Consider the following 21,199-nt stretch of genomic DNA (forward strand, 5'->3'; position numbering starts at 1 on the left):
GGCACTCCCAAAGTCTAACTCCTAGATAAGTCTAGGCCCTGTCAAGTTGACAACCATTAAGAACCATCACAGACTGTCTGATGGAAATTCCTAGATTAATCTTCTACCATGCTGGTGAACTTGAATGGCAGACATAGCAGGCCCACTGTGTTTCTTGAAGGTTCCTAAGTGCTAGATGCAGGGTAGTGTGTGGCCAAGGTTGAAAAGGAGCTTTGTTAACCACACTGCTACGTGCTGTACCTGAGGTGTGGTCTGAGGCTGGAAAAGTGCAGGGGACCTCATGCAAACATCACAAGAACCTGTCGTTCTCACCAGAAATATAAAGAGGGCCTTCAATCCAAGGAGTGGCAAATGCCACTCTGAGTTAGTAGTATTCACACTGGGACTACTGCCTAGGTCCTTCCTCCGATCCTCATAGAAGACCTTGAGGCTGGTGAACAACTGCATAGATTCATTGCCGAGCCAAGGGAGAGGGCAGTGGGAGGTCTGCGAGAAGGCATCATTTAAAGAGAGACAATGTCAGTAAAATAATTGCAAGGCAACAATTCAGGGTCACTTGGTTTCTTACTGCATTTTAATGATGGATAAAGAAGATATAAAAATGTCATTCATTCAGAAACCCTAGTGTTTTGCTTTCTGGTTATTTTAACAGATCAACTGCAACATACAATATGATTTCTTTGGGAAAAAAAATCTCATGCCAAACACTATCATCAGTCTTCCAATGCTATAGATCTGTGCAGTTACTGCTTGCCACATAGTTAGCCAAGAGTGGAACGAAATTAAACAGAAAGAAAACCCTTCTCTTTTGTCTGGTAACAAAAGCGAGGAATGCTGTCATCTCCAGCCTTGGGCGTTTTTTCAACTCGTTTGCTTTTACTGCTTTTGGACAGAATGTTAGAATGTTCCCATTCTCGGGCATTAAGCAGCATTGGTGAGGACCATGAGGGACCCTTGGGGTTTTCAGAAGTGAGAGGCAGCTTCCAACCCACCAGCTTCCTCTGCACTCTTCCCTGTCCAGAACCAACCCTGAGTCTGCCAAGGGAGGTGACCAGAAGAGCAAGGGACACATCTCAGCCCCAGCTCACCCTGCCCTCCATGGGTGGGAGGGGCTATGGCCAGGGCTGCTTGACGTTGCCTTCAGGCTGCTACTCTCACACATCCATCGTCTCCTCTCACATCAACCATGGAACCTTTACAGTCCAACTTCTGCAGCTAGTAACATCGCAAATGCAGAGTCAGACTTCTCAGCAAGGACTTCAGGCTTGTCAAACTCAACCACCTGAAAATCAGAGAAGAACTGAAGTTTTCAGGGAAAGAAAATGGACACACCATGACGCCCTAACTGGGGAAGGCATTGAGGAGGGGACGCCAACCTTTCCATTTTCCATGACCAGGACAAGGTCACAGTTGAGAACCGTGTTCAGTCGATGAGCGATGGTCAACACTGTGCAGCTCTTGAAGGCCTCTTTTATAGTGCTCTGAACAAGGCTGTCTGTCTTGGAATCCATGGAGGCTGTAGCTTCATCAAGGAGAATGATCTGTTAAGGAAGAAGCAATGTAAAAGCCAAAGCTGTGCAAAGAGGAAAATGTATAGCCTTGGATCTAAGAACCTGGGAATCCTGCAGTTGAGACTGAGGGCTGCACCCCTTCTGCCTATTCCAGCATCTGCAGGCCACCTGCATTCCCCAGCCAGAGACCTTCCCTGTGTCACATCTGCAGCTCTCTTAACTCTACTGCTTGCTTCTTGTATAGACAAGTGGGAACACGCCAGGCACTAGACCTACCAGATCCAAGACAATTCTCCTATTTCAAGATTTTTAATGTCCTTATACAAATTTAAGGTACGTGACAAGGAAACCATTTTGGGGCTAAGGGGACCATCTTTCTGCTTACCAAAGTGCTATTTGGATTTTACAGTTTGGAGGTTTAACCTCAACCCCAAGCTTTACATAACCTCGCCCACTTACCTAATTTCCTCACATGAGAAGGGTCCATGCCTTACACAAAGCCACAGAGCTCCTTCACAGTGAGTAGTGTTACCACTGGCCTTAAATGGTTCCTCTCTCCTCCTGTGGACACCTCTTAAACCCCACAAAGTGCATTCACCACTATGAACCTCAGCTAAGAGGATTTCTTTCTTCCTCTCAGTTGCTATGTTGTACATGCATGTGTCTTTGTGTGCGTACATTCATACACAGACCCAAGTGCAGACAGAGTCCAGAAGAGGGCATCAGATACCCCGGGCTGGAGTTACAGGCTGTCATGAGCCACATGGTATGAACACTGGAAATCCAGGTCCTCTGGAAGGGCAGCAAACATCCTCAGCCACTGACCCTCTCTCCAGCCCCCAGAAAGTGAGATTTGTTATAGGTTGGGGCTGGAATTTTTTTCTTCCTCAGAATCTTTAAGTAAGGATGGTTAAGTCACTTGGAAAAGTATATATAAAAATTTCAAATCTTATATCCTAGAATTCTGGTGGCTTTCTTGGATGTTCTAGGTACTGTGCCTGAGGATTCATAATTATCCAGGGACAAAGAGAAACAGCTGAGAGCAAATTTTTCAAACTCAAGTCTCCTAGGAGTAGAAAGAATACGTAACTGGGACCTGCCACGGCGAAGCCCAGATAAGGAAGGCGCTGCTCCAGGAAATGGCTGTTATTTTTCCATTTTTACCCCTCACAACTTTGTCTTACGAGAAAGTGATCGGCTTTTAAATTACTGCAATGTTCTGCCTTTGCCGAAAAAGACAAACTTGTGTCTCTGCCTCCTGGATTGAGCCGCACTGCAGGGAATATCCAAAATTTGACCAATCCATTTTCCAAGCTGTTTCCTTACTTTTGAATTACGAAGAAGTGCCCGGGCCATACAAAGCAGCTGGCGCTCCCCTACTGAGAAGTTTTCCCCGTTTTCTGTGACTTCTGCCTGTAATTTCTCTGGGAGTTTCATTATCTGTAAAACACAGAAAATGATGCATTTATCTTGGTGATCTATAAACTCATCCTATACTGTCTTATCGATCGCCCCCACCCACCCCTTGCATTCATCAGCTTGCTTTATTTTACAATGGGAAAGAAAGTACAAAATGGCAGTCACTTCAATTCGGCAAACAAGCAGCAGAGAAGGCGAGCGAAATGTTAGTAATGTAAAGCCACTGTGACTCACGGAGAAGGACAAATCACCCGTATACTTCTAGGGAACATTTAGGCAAATGGAAATGGCCTGTGGGGTTGCAAGTCTTCATGAATAAAGCACAAAGGAAATGGAAGAATTTTCGGGAAGGCTGAGACAAAGTCTGTCTATCTTCAACAACTGACCAAAGTAGCTCTGGGAGATGTTTGCCTTGGCACCTTGGGGACACTGACCTCAGTGCTTAACTGGACAAGCTCTTATGTCCCAGAACTCAAACCAGCCACACTTGCAACAATCCCAGAACAAGCTATATTTATCACTCTTCAGCTCATCTGCTCTGATAAAGCCAGTGAGGGCACAGACCAAGTCATCCACTGTCCATCACTTTGGACAGGGACAGACCTGGGTTCGAATCTCCATCCCGCTACTCACTGGCATGGACACATTACTTCTTTTGAGCTTTAGTTTTGACAATCAGGAACAGGGAAGAATTGAAATTCACTGATGTATGTCACTCATGCAAATAAACCTGGCCAGGTGCTGGCCCTGGGGACAGGTATCTGGAACAGTGGTGTTGGGAACGGACTCATGCTGAACAGCCCCAGAGACCTACTGTGTCTCTCATGAATGTTCTCTCCAAAACATGCCAGAGCATCTCGTCGGTATGACTCCCCAAGGGATCCAAGTTGAACCTGAAATGAATCAAAGGAAAGCACGTTGGATCCTCAAGGATGATGCAGTGAAGAGAAGAAAAAGAGAGGATGAGAAGCAGACAGGATATCTGGAAGCCCATAGTGGCTCTCAGATGCTGTAAAAGGTAAGAACACATTCTCTTCCCCATAGCATGTTGGGAGACAAGAAGAGGAGGGGTGGAAAGAGCCTATTCAGGCCAGACCCCAAGACCAAGGACCCACACACAACTCTGTGGTGGAGCAAAGACCTTGGAGGCAGGCAGGAGTGAGGAACCCCAGCAGGCAGCAGAGCAAACACAGCCACACCATGGTCTGCTGCATCAGTGTAGAGCAAAGCAGTTCTTGGCAAAGAAAGGACAAAAGGAAGAAATTTGGCCCAGCATGCCTTTCAGCCTCAGCATTAAGAAGCAGGGCTCCAGATTCCAGGCCCCACTGAGGGATGTGAATTGAATGTTTTGGGATGCATCCCTCATGTGATCAGCTTTGAGTAGGTACCGTCTCCCTACTATATCCACTGCCCAATGAGAGGACTTTTCCGTTTCCCTAGACAGTTCAGACACTCGGATTCCCCTGTGCTTAGACACCAGAACTTGAGACTGTGTAAGTCACAACCTTCATCTTCTTATACTTGATCAGATTCTGTTCTGTAGTGGGAATGAATTAATGCACTTGCCGAAAGCCTGCTGCACACACAGGCCAGGGAGCCACTTAGTCCACTGTGCACGCTGGGGCACTTTTCAGAGTGCTCACTGCTAAGCCTGGTGTGATGCTGGAACACAGGCATAAAATAGAGCTGCTTGGGCCAACTGTGCTATCTGCTCACTCTATGTGTAATAAAATTACAAATACTGGTATTACAAACATTATTAAAGCAATTAATATCACTACTAATTATGTGTTGGTGCTAATAATGTAATGATATAGTGATGATGTTATATTAATAATGATATAATGTTTTAATAATATAGCTTCTGAAATGCCAGCAAGGCTCAGGACACTGTTCCCCAGCTCCTTCTAAAGCTTTGCTGAAATCCAGACACCAGCATCCCAGTTCCCTGAGCTTAAGACTGCCAAGAACAACCATGGCCCAGCAATTTCTCAACTACTGTTTGGCTCAGTGTCACCGTCTCCAAACAGGGATGTGCAATGATTGACAACAGCTACCTTACTGTACCTACAAACAGGACAGGATCCTGGGGGATCATGGTCAGCTTGGTTCGGAGGTCTTCCAGACCCACGGTGCAGATATCCACCTCGTCAATCAAGATGGTACCGGAGGCTGGTTCCACCAGGCGGAACAGGGCCATGCCCAGTGATGATTTTCCTGGGGACAATAAGAGCAGGAACAATGGATCCAAGACCAGCTTTAGCCTCCATCACATCTAGGCATTTAATTAAGGGGATTTTTAATACAATGAAACTGGCTCTATGTGGATGACGCTGCAAAGTAGACATTGCTTATGCTGGGGGACAAGGCTGCCCTAACACTATTAACCTGCCGGTCCCTCTAGCACACAACTCATCTTCTGGGCCCCATTCCTCCAGAATTATTCTCATTTAATTAATCTAAAAACTACTGTGTATTTGCTTCCGACTCTCCACACCCGTTCAGCCTGAAACCCTAATTTACAGTAAAAAGATTTGTGGGGGAAATAGCAGTCCAGCACTCATTCGAGTTGCTCTGAAATGGCTTAAGTGGCACATGGAGAGCAAATCCAAACAAAGACACAAATGAAGTATCTGTCCTCACCAGAGCCTGTTCTTCCCACAATCCCAACTGTCTGCCCACTTTGGATGTTCAAGTTCAGCCCGTCAAGAACGAGAGGGGTGTTGTCTCTGTATCTCATCCGATAATCCTTGAACGTTATCTCCCCACGGCTGGGCCAGTCCTTGGGACAGGTCCCCACTTTGTAGGTGTGAGTGTGTTCAGGAACACAGGTCTGAAAAGCAGAATTAGAACCACTGACCACCTTGACAGACACTTGTTTCCACTGGCTTAACTCACTAATTCCACAGCCGTCAGCACTGCTGCCTGTGGCGGTAAATGAGAACCCTGTACTCAAGAAACAGGGCTTCTGCTCAGCGTGGTGCTAAACGCTCGTAATGATAACATCCAGGAAGCTGATGCAGGAGGATTGAGTTACAGGACAACAGAGGGTACATGAGATACTCCTCACCAAAAAAAAAAAAAAAAAAAGGTCACATCTCAATGGGAGCACATCAGGTAATACAAGAGAGTGTTGTGGCCTAGGCAGGGTGGTACACTCTGAGTCTGAGGTCAGCCAACTCTACAAAGTGAGTTCTAGGACAGCCAGAGCTACAGAGAGAAACCCTTTCTCAAAAATCAAAACCAAAACCAAAACAACAACAGGGGAAGTATTGTAATAAAACACAAAAGGTGACTTATAGGGCAGGTGGCAGCAAGTAAAATGAAATTATTTAAGGGCTGAAGAAGGCATCTCTGAGGGTATGATCCTGGAACTGAGGCCTGGAATACAGAAGAGAGAACAGCTACCAGGATTTCTGTCCAGAACCTTCCAGACAGGAGAGATGAAATTGCAAAGGCCCGGAAGCCACCACAACCTTGACTGACCCCAGGAATAAAAAGAAAAGTCATGTAGACCTGGACCCTAATGAAGGATGAATAATGTGGGGAATGCCAGACGGCTTGCACTGGGCCTTGTGGACCCGGGTTGGTTATCAGCACAGTGACCGTGAAAATGTAGGACAAGTCCAGGCGAACACTGAGACGTACAGAATTCAGTCTAATCTCAGTGTCTACAAAAGCCATTGTGGTGCTAAGAACAGGAAGATGGCAAAGAATGCAGAATGCCAAGTTCAAAGATCTTTAGACATAAAAAAATGAACTTCTTCCTCTTCATAAGCATTGCTAAAACCCCACAATCTAATGAATACAAAGTGGGCTCTGTTAGGAGACCAGCCCTTCATTTCATGTTCTGATGACTCTCTCAACAACAAGGAGTCCCCAGTGCTCCACGGGGCACCTGGCCAACCCAAGGCTGTAGTTAATAAGTAACCTCAATTAGCTGAGAAAAGATTTGCCTTCTTAAGGGAGAATTGTAACCCTTAAAAGATTTGGAATTTACTAAAGTAAACATAATGAGCTGGAGAGGTGGCTCAGCGGTTAAGAGCACTGACTCCTCTTCCAGAGGTCCTGAGTTCAATTCCCAGCAACCACATTGTAGCTCACAACCACCCACAGTGAGATCTGTGATCTGCTGCCCTCTGCTGGTTTTCTGAAGACAGCTACAGTGTACTCACATACATAAAATAAAAAATAAAACATATTTTTTAAAGAAACCAAATCTCACTAGCCATGTCTTTAAGTTTGAAGAATCTGCTTATTTTATGCCCTAAATGTTTGTAGTGTTTGTGAATTAGTGCCTGAGATTTAATTTAAAATGTATACTTGAATAACTAGTTTAAATGTGATTTTAATTCAAACACTTTTCTGCTCATATAGGAAATGGTCATGGGGATTTCAAGCCCCTTTGCCTTCACAGTGAGACGTATGCACACCAGGAAAGTCTGTGCATTAAGCAGATCATGGAGACATGTTCAAAGAAAAACTATATGTGTTGAACTCTAAATGTTTTAGGGCGTTGCATCAACACTGCCCAAAGGCCCACAACGGTGGCTGCTGTGTTCAGGTAGACTTCTTTTCTCAAAACGATTGCATTCCAGCACTGTGCCAGAAAGTGCCCATGAGGAAGGGTGGAGTGACCTTCTTTCACTATTTTTAACTTTAATCAAATATTAATTTTCAGAACTTGGGCTTGGATTATAGATTCAGATTTTCAGTGGGCGGGTGGTAGATCAGGGTCCAGTTACTAAAAGAATCTCATCGCAAACTGAAAAAAAGAGGAAAAGTGCAAAGTAGGAGCTGAAGGAATAGCTCAGTGGTCAGGAGAGTGCACTGCTTTTCTAGAGGACCAGAGTTTGATTCTCAGCACACACACACTCACACACACACACTCACACACACACACACTCACACTCAGACACTCGCACAAGCACTGAATTTAGATAAATTTTTAGAGAACTATCAAGACATGCCAGTTTCCCACTGTTCCCTCATTCCTTACCGAAATGTACTCCCTCAGGAGCTCTGCAGAGGTGAACTTGGCTTGGGTCTCTGTTCCTGTTCGCACACACACTTGAATCAGTCCACTGAGCTGTTGGGAATAAACAGGTAGCTAGCTATTGGGGTCCCTTTTCCTCCTTGGCCCCTGCTGTCTTCCACTTCAAATTACTGCTGGGCTCAGGCAATGTGGGAAAGAGGCTGGCACTCCCAGCCGAGCACACAGAAGGCCACAGTTCCTGTTGGGATGTTTTGGGTTTAAACACTTCCTTTGTATTTAAAAACAAATGGTATTTACATTTTCTCTCTCACTCCAGATGGTGAGAATCATCCCACCACCTTGATCACTCCTGTGAGCCAGTCCCAACTGCCAGGGAGAGGAGATGCCTGCTGAGAGCCCAATTTCAAGGGCTTTGCTCCTTGCTGCCGCCTGGTGGGTTCCTGAACCCTGCTCCTGCACCTTAACCCACCACATCCGGGACAGAATGGAGACTGAAAACCTCCAGCAGAATCCAGAGAACCATTGCACGCACCTGATCTGGATGTAGGTACAGACCGGGAAAATGGTTTGCCAAGGGGACCCTCTTTAGGCCACGATCTCACAGAATCTAACTCCAAGATCTGAGTATAAGTCAGCAAGTGGGCAGGTGGCAGTATGCCTCCTCTCCCACTGCAAAGGACATGTCTGTACCCAACATCTCTTGAGCCCAAGGATGTTAGCCCGTTTGGGTGGGCAAGGGGGCGCCTCCAGGACCCCAGAGAGCTCCTTTGCAGCTATGGTAAGCACCCTGCAAACCCGGTTGGCTCCTACCAGTGCCCCAGTGAAAGACAAGGGAAAGGTCCATAAAATAAGGGGGAAAGAAGGCAGAAGCACAATTAGACCAGTGCCATTCCAACCTCTAGAAATGTCCCGAACCTCTGAGAGCTGATCAAAATGTGTGATTGTTCCGTGGAGCCCTAAGTAGAAAAGCAACCTTGAGAACAAACACTCTCCACCTCCAACACTGTGAGAGAATGCGTCCCTTTTGTCAGTCACCAAATTCATGGGGTTTGTCCCAGTAGATGAGCAGAAAATGGCTACAGACTGTTAGACCACAGAGTACGGGAGCAGGTAGGAGAAAGTGGGGAAGAGAAGGCTACTGGGGTGTGCTTCTGAGAGTTCAGCACTGTAAACCGCTGAGGCCAGTCTAGGTGGGGACTTCTGCAAGACTATTCAGGTGCACCATGGCTGGCCACTGAGACCGAGAGCTTCACAGTTGTCCCTTGGCATTTTAGGGACTGGGATCCGTGACACCTGGCGCAGCCACCATCCTCTTCCTGATACCCAAATCTACAGATGCTTGAGACTTGAGTGTGAAACGGCATCATGCTTACACAGAAAAGAACCTAAGAAAGTGCGGCCAGAACAGGGGTGGGAGGAGTAAGATGGGGGTGGGGCCCATCCAGGACCTTGGAGAGCTCTCCGCGGCCCCTTACCACCTTCCCTGCTTAGTTAGCATAGGTCTAGGTCTTCCTATTTCTTCTGGAGCAATAGGTACCTGGGTGATTTTCCCCCACCCCCTCCCTCAGAACAAGATGTTCTTCCAGCTGTGTGCTAGAACCTAAGGCCTGGTGGGCAGAAAGCACCCAGATGGCAAAAAAGCACAACCCCTGCCTCATGACAGCTGGTCAGAATGGAACTGTTCAGTGCTTCCAAGAAGGGCACAGATACATTCTGCTAAAGGTGAGATAATCAGCTCCTACGTGCCTAGCACTCCACTTAGGTCTAGAACTCCCACCTTGGCTCAAATGCAGATCCAAGTAAGCTTGAGTTTACTACTGCACCAGAGACAAGCTGCTGATGTTGCACAGCAATTTCTCATCCCTCTAGAGGGGTTTCCTCTATTCTCAAGTGAAGCTTTGCCACGGTGTTTCTGTGTTCTCTGGACAGGACTGATGTCAAAAGGGCCCACAGCCAGCCAGAGAGCAAATATTAACGCACCTCAGGGCATGCAAATTCTTCTCTGGCCCTGCAGGGGTGTTTGGCAACCTTCTCCTGGAAAGTCAATAGTATTGTCCAAAAGTGTGCCCTTAGTTGAGGCAAGCTGATTTTCCAGTAATTAAGGCAAATCTTTCATCTGTTTGATAATTTAGAAGCAACAACGAAGGCATCCACTACCAATGGGGGAATCTGACGGTGTCTCTGATAGGTTCAGAGGAGTCCCAGTTTCCCAGACCCCAAAAGTCAGTCCAAATATACAGAAACTATCTCAACCGGCACAGTAGGAGGGTTTCTGGTTGTCCCATAAAAGCCAGCACTCCTGGGGAACCTGTGAAGCTGGTTGCACATCTATCAAAAGGGGTCATTTCCCTCACCTCTGGTAGAAGAGACACGTGGATACCTGTGGTAACTATTGGCATACCAAAGCCCATGGTGGCATTCAGGCCCCCTCAGAATCACATGTTCCTGTTGCACATTTCAAAGTAAGCCCTAGCCCCTCCCACATCCTCTCCTCCCCTTAACTTCTTCCAGCTCTTGTCTGTCATATCTGCAATAAAAACCTTCCCCTTAACCGTACCATGGGGTGGTCATGTTGTCAGTTTGTATACTCTCTAGAGCCTCCGCCCAAACACACTATTAAAATGATACTGTGGGTGTTTAACAAGGAGACCTTCCACATCCAGTAGATGAGGGAGATCCCAATGCGCGTAAAAGTCGCGCATTTCTGCCAGAGCATCAGATGAGAGCCTTTGCTAAGATGGAAGCAAAAGGCACCAAGTGTGAGAAGGGGCCACAAAGAAGCAGGATGGTAGGCTGGTGCTGCTCTGTCTACAAACAGCTGCTTCTGTGGACCCATCTATGCCTTTCCTCATCTGCCTTCCAACCTCAAATATATGTGGTTCCCCTAAGTGTGTGCACAAGAGCTAACAACCTGAAGAATATATGTGGGGTTCTAAGGAAAAACACACTTTAGTTCTAGTGTTTGGTGCCTATGGCCTCATTCCTACTTTGGAAAAGGGAAGCAATTGTATCTAAATAAATGAATAAAAAAAATTTTCATCCCCCAGCACCTGCAGAGTTAGAGAATATTCCAGAAGGGGCACCACAAAGCCACACCATGAAAAGCCAAACCATCTCCAATCCATAAATAGAAATGAGCTGAGAGATAAAAGAGCCAAGAGCGAGAAAGAGCAAGAACTGGACAAACAAGAGGAAAAACTGATCCTGGAGAAAATAGATAGCAAAATAAAGAAGAGAGAAAAGGGTTTTGGTTGTGGTGGGATTTTTTTGTTTGTTTGTTTGTTTTGGGGGGGTCTGGTATCTGATAATTAGTATTAATATTCCTAGAAAAATAAGAACATATTTCAGCCATTTTACAGAGTCTTTATAGACTTTATGAGAGCATGTGAAAACTCGATACATGAGTACTCAGTTGCCACACTGAAAATTCAAAAGAATGGCTGAGTCACAAAGCTGAGGGAAATTCAAAGACAAAGCGGAAGGAAAGGCCCAAATGAGGAAACAAAAGGAGAAGACTGGGGCCCAGGAGACGGCTCAGCAGTTTTGAGCTCTGGCTGCTCTCCCAGAGGACCTGGGTTTGATTCACAGTCACCTGTTAACTCTGATTCTGGAGCTCTAATGCCCTCTGCTGGCCTTTTCAGATACTGCATCGAATGAGGTCCACAAACATACATGCAAGCAAACAGCCATACATGAAGAACAGTGAAGGGAGTCCTTTATTGTTCCTGAAGGCCAGGGGAATGCTGTGTCCTTGCCTCTTGCATTACTATTATTAAGACCCAAGCAGCCAAGAGCCAGTCAGAAGCTATATTTGTCTCTCCTAGTCCCACTATACTGGGAGCAGCTGTGATGGGGGGGGGGGGGAGGAAGACTGGGGTTCCACACCTTGTCCCAAATGAATCATTCTTCTCCCACCAAACCAGCAACGAGTTCCTGGATGCCCAGCCTACAACTCAAGGCAGTAAGCATGCGTATGGTCAAAGCTGTGTTTTCCTTAACCCTTCTCTGAGTCTCCTGTTACACCCATCTAAAAATATTCCTAATACGCCAGAGGCCAAGCTCAGCCATGCACCAGCGGTTACCTGGATGATGTAAGACAGTGACAAGCCTTTGGATGAAGCGCTGATTGAAGAGAAACTCAGGGTCACCAGCAAGGCCACAACAAAGGTGACAATGTTCATGAGGATATCCATCCTGAGGGCAAACCACCTGAGCGCGCAGTTGAAGTACAGGAGGTGGCTGGAGTTTTCATCATTGAGCGTCTTAAACCTAAGGTCGAAAAATCAGAGGAAGTAAGAGCTCGGGTTTCTGCAACGTTTGACAGGAGGTTGGCGCTACTAACAGAACCAACGCAAGGCGCGTTGAGCTCCTTCCCACAAGGTGACTGCTGCAAAACTGAGCATGTGTACCGAGCCCCTGCGGCTGCTACGGGCATCTATGATTCGCACACATTCAGAGAAATTTCATGTGTCGGTCGACAAGGATGCTGAGTGGGCCCTCTCTCTCTCTCCCAGAGCCCACAGCTAAGACCAAAACGCCAGAAAACCCCACCTTATAGCTTCACCAGCCTTGAGGAATCTATAAATGGCTCCTCTGATCCTAAAGGCAGGGGTAGCCAATGGTGATGGTGGTAGATTAGCGAGGGAGGGCTTTCACGTCCCTTCCACAATCTCCCCTCGCCAAGGTCAATGTCATCATTTGAGCCTGGCAGATACACACACACACACACACACACACACACACACACACACACACACACACACACACACACACGGGAGGGTAAGGCAGAAGGATCAGAAGCCCAAGGCTAGCCTGGACTACATGGCAAGATGCCATTTCAAATCCAACCAATCACCGCTTAAAAAGTGCTGTGTGTTTGTGTGGGGGCAGGGGGAGGTAGATCTCTTCAAAGACAGGAAACTAATATCTTGTGTCCCTGTTTCGTGTCCACTGGATCCCCGGGATTTGCATGGGACAGAATGACAGGGGGAAAAAATGCCATAGCCAGTGGATCCAAAGCAAGACCCGACCCCGAGGCACCCGTTCCCATTCGTTCCCCGGACACGAGCAGGGTGCGTCCTGACAGTCCCTCCGGTTGAGCTGAATGTACAGAGAGAGCACGGCATTCGCGCTGCCTCTGAGACAGGGTGCAAAGATGCTGCCACAGCCATGAAAAGTGCAGTGGGGTGCTGCCCAGCAGAGTGCACCAGGACGTTGAGAAAATACACCGCGAACAGCAATGCCAGGCAGAGCTGGCACTGGGTTGTGTTGGGGCGGGCCTTCACCGGGACACACTGCATCTGTATGGGGAGCTGGGTCAACGGGGAAGAGCGGCAGGAGGGGAGAATGGAGTGTGGCAATGCTCCTTCCTGGTGCTTTCCTTAGTTCCCTTTGTGGGAGCTTCAGAGAACGGGGCTCAAAGAAAAGAAGGTGTTTAAAAGCAAAAACAGAACACCTCCCAACTACAAACACATTTAATTCCCATCACTCGCTAGCACGCATGCGCCCACACACACACACAGGCGTGCGCGCAGAGCACAGCCTACCTGCCGTGCGGATCCTCCAGGCAGAAATTATCAGACTGAAAATTTAGGTGAGCTATGAGAGACATCTCATCCCTTGACCCAGGGACGATTGGTGGGAATTTTGGGAAGAAAGGGAAACGCTTTTCCGAGTGTAAATCCCTAAGAAGACACACGGCTCCTGTTTCCATTCTGATTACTGTTTGGGTTTTGTTTGGTTTTGTTTGCACCAGGGCTCGGTCAGCATGCTTTCCCAGATAGCATGATCTTTCTATTAACATGGTGGAAAAGTACAGTACATCAGATGCCGGAGTTCTCTCAAAGGCAAGCACTACAGGAAGGGCGAGCCTGTCAGTCACCGTGAGGCTGTCTATGGGTGGCTCTTCCCGGAGGAGAAACTATGAGGAAACAAGTTTTGTTTGTCAGAGGGCAAAGAGTTGAATGACTCGATGGACATTCTTTATATTCCAGAATGTACTCCAGTGTATTTATGATGCAGGACTCTAGACCGATAGCATCAGGGAACGAATAGACCAGCGGCGGTGGTGCACACACCTGTAATCCCAGCACTCAGAAGGCAGCGGCCAATAGATCTCTGAATTTGAAGCCAGTTTGTTCTATAAGAGTGAGCTCCAGGACAGCCAAAGTTACACAGAGAAAAAATCCTGTCTCTACTTCACAATAAAAATAAAAAAGGAAGAAAGGGAAGGAGGGAAAGGAAGGAAAGAGAAAAAAGAAAGGCAAAGGAAAGGAAAAGAAAGGAAAAGAAAAAGAATCAAACAAATGAATAACAGGACTAACTGCTGACTAAAGTCAAGATGCAAAGTCCTCAGTAAAGGTCTTTGTCTGAGGGGCCCTCCGTGAGGAGACACTGAGGTCTCAGTTGAGATGAAACTGTTAAGTGTACATCATTAGCCCCTCCTCGACACACTCACCTCTTCCTCCTCCTCTCCTCTTCTTCCTTTACCTCCTCCTCCTCTGCCTTATCCTCTTTTCTTGGGAGACAGGGTATTGTTATGAAGCCAAGGCAAGCCTCAAAATTTAGAATCCCGCTGCCTCGGCCTCAAACGTATTGTGATTACAGGACAGAGCCACCTTGCCCAACATCGATTGTCTTTCCAAGGAAGGGAAGCATCAGTGTGGTGGAGAGACTGAAGGGTTTTCAGATTCCCTATCACTCCCCCATTGACACAGAGGGACTGCAGTCCCCAGGGCCCTGTGCAGTTAGGTAAACCTGTGCAGCTGAAATCCTGCCATTGGGTTTGCAGAAAGCCTGTGTCTCCTTGCTGGGGTGAGCCATGAAGAGTTTCCATGGGGGTCTTTCACTTTCCCTTCCCAAGGCCTTTGAGAAGGAAAAGCAGAGTAGCTCTAACTCCAGATGTGAAAAGAACCCTGTCCCCTGTGTCGTGGACACGCATTAACTTGTGACTTGAGAGAGAATATACATGTATTGTGTTTGGACCAAACTCCTCCACATTCTCACCGTGTATTTGTTCCCAAGACCGGAAAAACTGCAGTCAGGGTGATCACAATGGCCCCTGTCCTTGTTGATTGGTCTTTATTTTGCTTCTTTCGTTTGGTTGGTTTTTTTGGTTTGGTTTCGTTGTCGTTTGCCAATCTGACACAAACTAGAGTCATCTGGGAAGAGGAACCTAGGTTGGGGAAAGTGCCTCTGCATCCGATTGGTAATACGAACCACATCCGGCGATCAATGCTAACCCTCACAGCTTACCCTTGTAATTGCCATGTCCTCTTGAGACATAGGTCCTTTTTCATATGTGGCTTTGGCATTATCTTTGGCTAATATCCACTTCTTCAACAGATATGAGAGTAACTACGCCAGCTTCTTTCCTACTTTCATTCACTTAGACTGGGTTCCACCCCTCAAACTTCAGCATGAGGTGTCCTTAATGGTGAGGTGTGTTTCTTGGTGACAGCAAATAGCTAAGTCTAATTTTCTCAGGGATGGGGTGGTGGTGGCAGTGACGATTTTACTTCTTGTTGTTACTTTGAGATAGGGTCGCAAGTAGCCGAGGTTAACCCAGGGTGACCTTGAACTTCTGCTTCTCCTTCCTCTGCCTCCCAAATAAATACTAGGATAGCGCTGGTGCTGCTGCTCCCATTTGATTCTAATTTTTTAAAAATCCAGTCAGTCATTCTGAATATTTTAATTCACAAGTTGAGGCCATTTGCATTGAAGATTATATTATCAACAGATGTTTAGCAATTCCTCTGATTTTTGAGGCCATTTTTTTCTAGTTGTTTGGATTTTTTTTTCCTCTACTAACTAGTACTGGGATTCATTCATCTATGTTTTCAGGACTCTTTTTGTGGGGAAAGGTGAGATAGGGTTTCTTTGTGTAGCAATAACTCACTCTGTAGACTAGGCTGGCCTCAATCTCAGAGATCTGACTGCTTCTGCCTCTGGGAGAGCTGGGATTATAGGTCTGAGCCACCATTGCCCAGCTGATTACTTTTTTTTTCTAAATATGTTTTTCTTTTTTTTTTTAATTATTTGTTTCATGTATTCTTCAGACACACCAGAAGAGGGCATCAGATCCCATTACAGATGGTTGTGAGCCACCATGTAGTTGCTGGGAATTGAACTCAGGACCTCTAGAAAAGCAGTCAGTGCTCTTAACTGCTGAGCCATCTCTCCAGTCCCCCCCCAGCTGATTACTTTTATTATATTTATATCATTTATATTACTTATAATATAAATGTTTATAAAATATAATAAAAATATTATAAAATAAAATGATATGTTATTTATAAGTTATGTTTATTTTATTTGGCTTAGACCGGCTTTCCCCTTCCTTTGCATGTACCATTCTTCTAAGCATCTTCTGTAGTGTTGGCTTCTCTGTCGGATCAGTCTTAAAGATAGCTTTCAGGACATGGCAGTGTTGGCCAGAGGTCGCTTGCTTTGGAGGCTGGGAGCGCAGCATCCCCTGCTTCCCCAGCACAGGCTGCTGACGTGAAACCTCATGTTCCTCTTGTGGTTAGGCCTTTGTAGGTGAGTTGGCATTTTTGGCATTTTCCTCTCACAAGTTGCAATGTGGTTCCTTTGCTTTGTGTTGAAGTCCTTCAGCGGTTATATCATCTGGGGTTTTGACTCGATCTTGAGTGTAGATGTCTGTTTCCTCCTGGATCAGAGGAATCGTTTAATTTGATCTGTTGATAGCATCCCAGAGCTCTTGGCTGTTCTGGCCATGATCACTCACTATTGCTTTCCTTATTGATCTTAAGGATTTGCCCATCCTTGACCTCCATCTCTCAAGCTCCCTTCCTGCCTCATCATGTCTGCCGGCAAGCCTTTCCACCACGCTCTTATTCTGGCCTGTCTGGTTTCTAATCTTGTTTTCTTGACGAATGTCTCTTCCTTATTAGTAACCTTTTCACCCGTATTGCTGGTTTTCTCGGGCCATTTCTTTCTCTCTTTTTCCCTCTAACTGACCTCTCTGTCCCAGCTTGACTTCATCGGCTTGTTTGTGTCCTCTGCTGAGTAGTTTATTACCTGTTTTCCTATCTTCAGAGGAGGAATTCCAACCTGTGGCATCAGGATGCCAAGCAGTATCATGTCCTCTTCTGTTTCTGTGGTGACAGTTGCATACCTAAAATCTTCTCATTTTATTTGTGGATCTTCATGTGGAACAACTGATTTTTTTTTTTAATTTCTTTCTAGGTTAGCAAACACATAGTACATTTCATTACGGCAGCTGTGAAGATAATGCATGTCCTGACCATTCATCTCCTATGCTCATCCTCCTAACTCAGCAGCCAACCGTTGACGGCTTCAACCCCAATGACAACTTTAGGGAAGTCTTTCCTTTTCCCCTGCCACCACTAGGAAGCCCTGTGACCAGGGTTGTGTCTTGGTAGTTTGCGTTTTGTGGGTCACCACCCATCCTTCTCTTTGTACATCCCAGAGATCCTGTCTGGCGTCCCCCTCTGCTTTTTCTGCTGTAAAAAAACAAGTTCTTGCTCTGACCCATCTTTTCCACAGGGTTGCTTGCACAGCGGCGGCAGCTTCTAGTTGGAAAGTAGCGAGATATACATTTTCTTTCCTCCCCCCCCCACATGGGTATATAAAGCTATTTATTAACAGCAAAGGCCCAGAGACCCATTTCTTCTTGGACACACCCACAATACAGCGCCCCTGCGGCCAGTCCTGGACACAAAGACCCCGAAAGTGGCGCAGCCCCCTATGGGCTCGAATTTTCTTCAGGCGCTCCAGGTCCTCACGCAGCTCGTGGTCTAGACCGTTGGCCAGAACCTGGCTGTATTTCCCCATCCTTCACATCATTCTGTCTGTCCAATAACCAGTCTGGGATCTTATACTGTCGTGGGTTCTGCGTGATGGTGGTGCTCACACACTCCACCTCATCCTCCGTGCATTCTCCGCCATCTTGGTGAGGTCAGTGTCGGCTTTCCTCAACACCACGTGATCATAACTCCGCCCCACATCTTTAATGGCTGTGATGGCTAAGGCTAGTTTCCACCATCCGTCGATGTTGGTGTTGAGTACTCGCTAGATGCCCTGGAACCTCCCAGGGATCAGATCACTAGAGATACGGCGGCAGCACAAGCAGCGGCGTGTTGGCCTTCCTTCTGTGGAAGAGACCCTTTCTTTCTTTCTTTCTTTCTTTCTTTCTTTCTTTCTTTCTTTCTTTCTTTCTTTCTTTAAATTAGTGGTTGTTTTTAATGTTTAATAAATGAACAACATAAGCAGAACTTGATTTAAAGAAAAGGGAGGAGTGGAGAAAACTCAAAGCTGCGTGTGTAGAAGGGCAATGGGAGGTGTGGGGGATGGGAGGACTGAATAAAAATATATTGTATGAGATTCTCAAAGAACTAATGAAATATTTTTAAATGTGTTTATTTCATTGCTATGAAAGTCATGTTCAAAATAACTTTTGAAAAGAAAACATTGTGAGTTGAAAAATTAAAGAATGGGAAGAAATGTAAGTATCCTGTCTGGAGTGCTTAGGACCAGACATCTAAGTATCCTGTGTGAGATGCTTAGGGCTACATATGTTTCTAACCTGGGACTTTTAAATTTTAATTAATTAATTAATTAATTAATGTATGTTTTTGTTTTTGTTTTGCCTGATTTTATGCATGCATAGGGTCTGTGGAGGCTGCAAATGCTTCTGAGATCTAGATCTGCAGCTGCAAATGCTTCTGAGTTGCCATGAGCTGGGAATCAGAATCTAAACTGGGTCCTCATGGAAGGGCAGCCAGTGTTCCTAAGCCATTTCTCTAGCCCTAGTTGGATTTTGTTTCAATTCTGAAATGTTTGTATATGCAGAATGACATGACTTGGAAATGTAGAACAACTCCATGCACAGAACTGGCTCAGGTGTGGTAGCCTGCAGGCCATTCACTTACTTTATTCTATCTCACAGCACTGGGGAATCGAAGCAGGGTAAGCAACGCTCAAACACTGAGCTGTGTCCCTAGACCTTTTCCTTAATTCTCTTAGACTCTCTCTCTCTCTATTCTCTCTCTCTCTCTCTCTCTCTCTCTCTCTCTCTCTCTCTCTCTCTCTCTGTGTGTGTGTGTGTGTGTGTGTGTGTGTGTGTGTGTGTGTGTACTGGCTTTGAGCTCACTCTGTAGCCAAGGGAAGATCCTCTTGCCTCAGCCCCATAAGTAGCTGGGACCACAGGTTTGTGCCACAATGTACAGGCATCTGCAGATCTCTTTCATGCATACTTTTGTTGTACCTGTGTCTTGACTACAGTAAGTCACATGAGGTCAAGTGTGAGATTTATCATGAGGTGAAGTATGAGATTTTTCCCTTTACAGCATGGCAACCAGTATTCAAAAGATTTGAGATTTGGGAGCTTTTCAGATCTGGGATTTTCAATTTATGATTATGCATATAATGTGTACATGAAAATACGACGAAGACTGGGATTTGAGGCCTATAAGTGATTTTTGTGTTTGTTCTGTTTTTTGATATTCTCCTAAATTGAACCCATTTAGCAGGAAATGAAATATATAAAGTTCTACAGAGTTAAAGGTATAGCTCAATAGTGAACTGTTCACCTAACATTGCACAAGGCCCTGGCTCATCCCCAGGATGACACATGCCTGTCTTCTCTCTCTTCTCCCTTTCCTTGTCCCTCTTCTTGTTTCTTCCCCTCACCTTCTCTTCATGTCTCTGTCAGTCCGTCCATCTGTCTGTCTGTCTCTCTCTCTCTCTCTCTCTCTCTCTCTCTCTCTCTCTCTCTCTCTCTCACACACACACACACACACACACAGAGTCATTTATCTTTAGGGGTCCCGAATGCTAGAGATAAATCTCCTGATTCTGCCAGCTCTTTACCTGTCCCCAACATTCCCCCTCTCAATCACAAAGCGGCCGGGGACCTCCCATCTGGGCTGGGCTGTGGAGTGGGCAGACCCTGCCTGGGCCCATCAACTCACTTGCTGATGCAATCTTCCTTTTTGTCATAGGCGTGGATGACACCCAGACCCTGCATAGAGGAGGTGATGTGAGAGAACCAAGGCGACCGGCTGATGTTCTCCACCTGCTTGAGCTCCTGGACCCCTCGATGGAAAATGCTGTGGGGGAGGGGTAAATGAGAGGGTCCAAGAGGGTCATAAGGTGTAGTCCTGGAGAGCTCTCCCTCAGCACAGACAGTTCAGCCACACCTTCCACGTGGCAGTTAAGTCAAAATTAGGGTGAAAACTGGAAGAGCCTGCCACTCCTCTCCAGAATGTCCCGTCTGCTGTGTGAGGGAGAGTCTACTGAGAAGTTTGAACACCGTTACTTCATTTGCCTTCAGACCAGAGTAGTTCCTGTAGCAAGAGTGACACGCATCACAGTAGACAGTTCTAAACTTTGACGAGCCAAGTATTTTGCACAGTGCAGCCCCTGAACACAAGTCAACTAGTTTTTGGTGACCGTGATGGTTTGTATATGCTTGGCCCAGTGTGTGGCACTATTGAGAGGTGTGGCCTTGTTGGAGTAGGTGTGTCACTGTGGGTGTGGGCTTTAATACCCTCATCCTAGCTGCCTGGAAGTCAGTCTTCTGTTTGCCTCCGGAACAAGGTGTAGAACTCTCAGCTCCTCCTGCACCATGCCTGCCTGGATGATGACAGAACCTCTGAACCTGTAAGCCAGCCCCAATTAAATGTTGTCTTTGGCCATGGTATCTGTTCACAGCAGTAAAACCCTAACTAACCAATCACTGAAAGAGGGGTCTGACCTGGCTGCCAGTGTGCAGCCCTCCAAAGATAATTTTGCACATACAAGATAACCTCAAGAACTGTATCTCTGCACCTCACATGGAAGCCCCAAGAGCCCTTGAGTGTGCACATTTGCTGCTATCCTCCAAAGAGGGACCGTAACCTAATTATCCTGTGCTTTCAATAAACCCACTGAGCTCTGAGCTTTCCTCGTTCTGTGGTCGCTCCTGTCTTTACAGCAAAGGATTGAGTATGTGGGGTGGATTTCTTTTAAGCTTTTACTAAGTCAATCAATAGCAATAGAGGAGACAGAAACCAAAGTGGTCAAACAAAGGTACAGCAGGAGTAGATAGAGGTATGAGGGGTCCACTAGAAGCTCTGACACCCATGACGTGCTTTGTATATGTGATGGGCTCTCAGAAAACAGTTTTGACTGGTTATCACAATAAACCCTTGAGTTTGCAAATGTGTGCTTTCCTCGGTGACACCAAGGGTACTGGAGTGAGAGCCAGCTCTGCTGAATCCCAGAGCGCGAGTCTTAATTCTCATGATCA

The 21,199-nt window shown here is 46.3% G+C and overlaps 1 protein-coding gene across 4 annotated transcripts in view; it reads right to left on the reverse strand.

The window, feature by feature from the left end:
- Window positions 1–1,195: 1,195 nt before the first annotated feature.
- Window positions 1,196–21,199, reverse strand: part of LOC308436050 (ATP-binding cassette sub-family C member 12) — a gene marked incomplete at both ends in the record, with an annotated part of 62,572 nt that continues 42,568 nt past the window's right edge. Inside the window, 9 exons of one of the 4 annotated variants that reach the window (XM_080936833.1) lie at window positions 1,196–1,282; window positions 1,377–1,541; window positions 2,838–2,951; window positions 3,745–3,823; window positions 4,988–5,147; window positions 5,574–5,763; window positions 7,930–8,019; window positions 12,009–12,165; window positions 19,881–20,018. In XM_080936833.1, coding sequence (XP_080792959.1) covers window positions 1,196–1,282; window positions 1,377–1,541; window positions 2,838–2,951; window positions 3,745–3,823; window positions 4,988–5,147; window positions 5,574–5,763; window positions 7,930–8,019; window positions 12,009–12,165; window positions 19,881–20,018 — 1,180 coding nt within the window. Of the gene's footprint in view, window positions 1,301–1,376; window positions 1,542–2,837; window positions 2,952–3,744; window positions 3,824–4,987; window positions 5,148–5,573; window positions 5,764–7,929; window positions 8,020–12,008; window positions 12,196–19,880; window positions 20,019–21,199 lie in introns of those variants that run through there. The other 3 variants (XM_080936832.1, XM_080936831.1, XM_080936834.1) reach the window with 3 other exon arrangements.

Source organism: Micromys minutus, assembly GCF_963924665.1.
Source record: "Micromys minutus genome assembly, chromosome: 24".
In the NCBI taxonomy this organism is placed as follows: domain Eukaryota; kingdom Metazoa; phylum Chordata; class Mammalia; order Rodentia; family Muridae; genus Micromys; species Micromys minutus.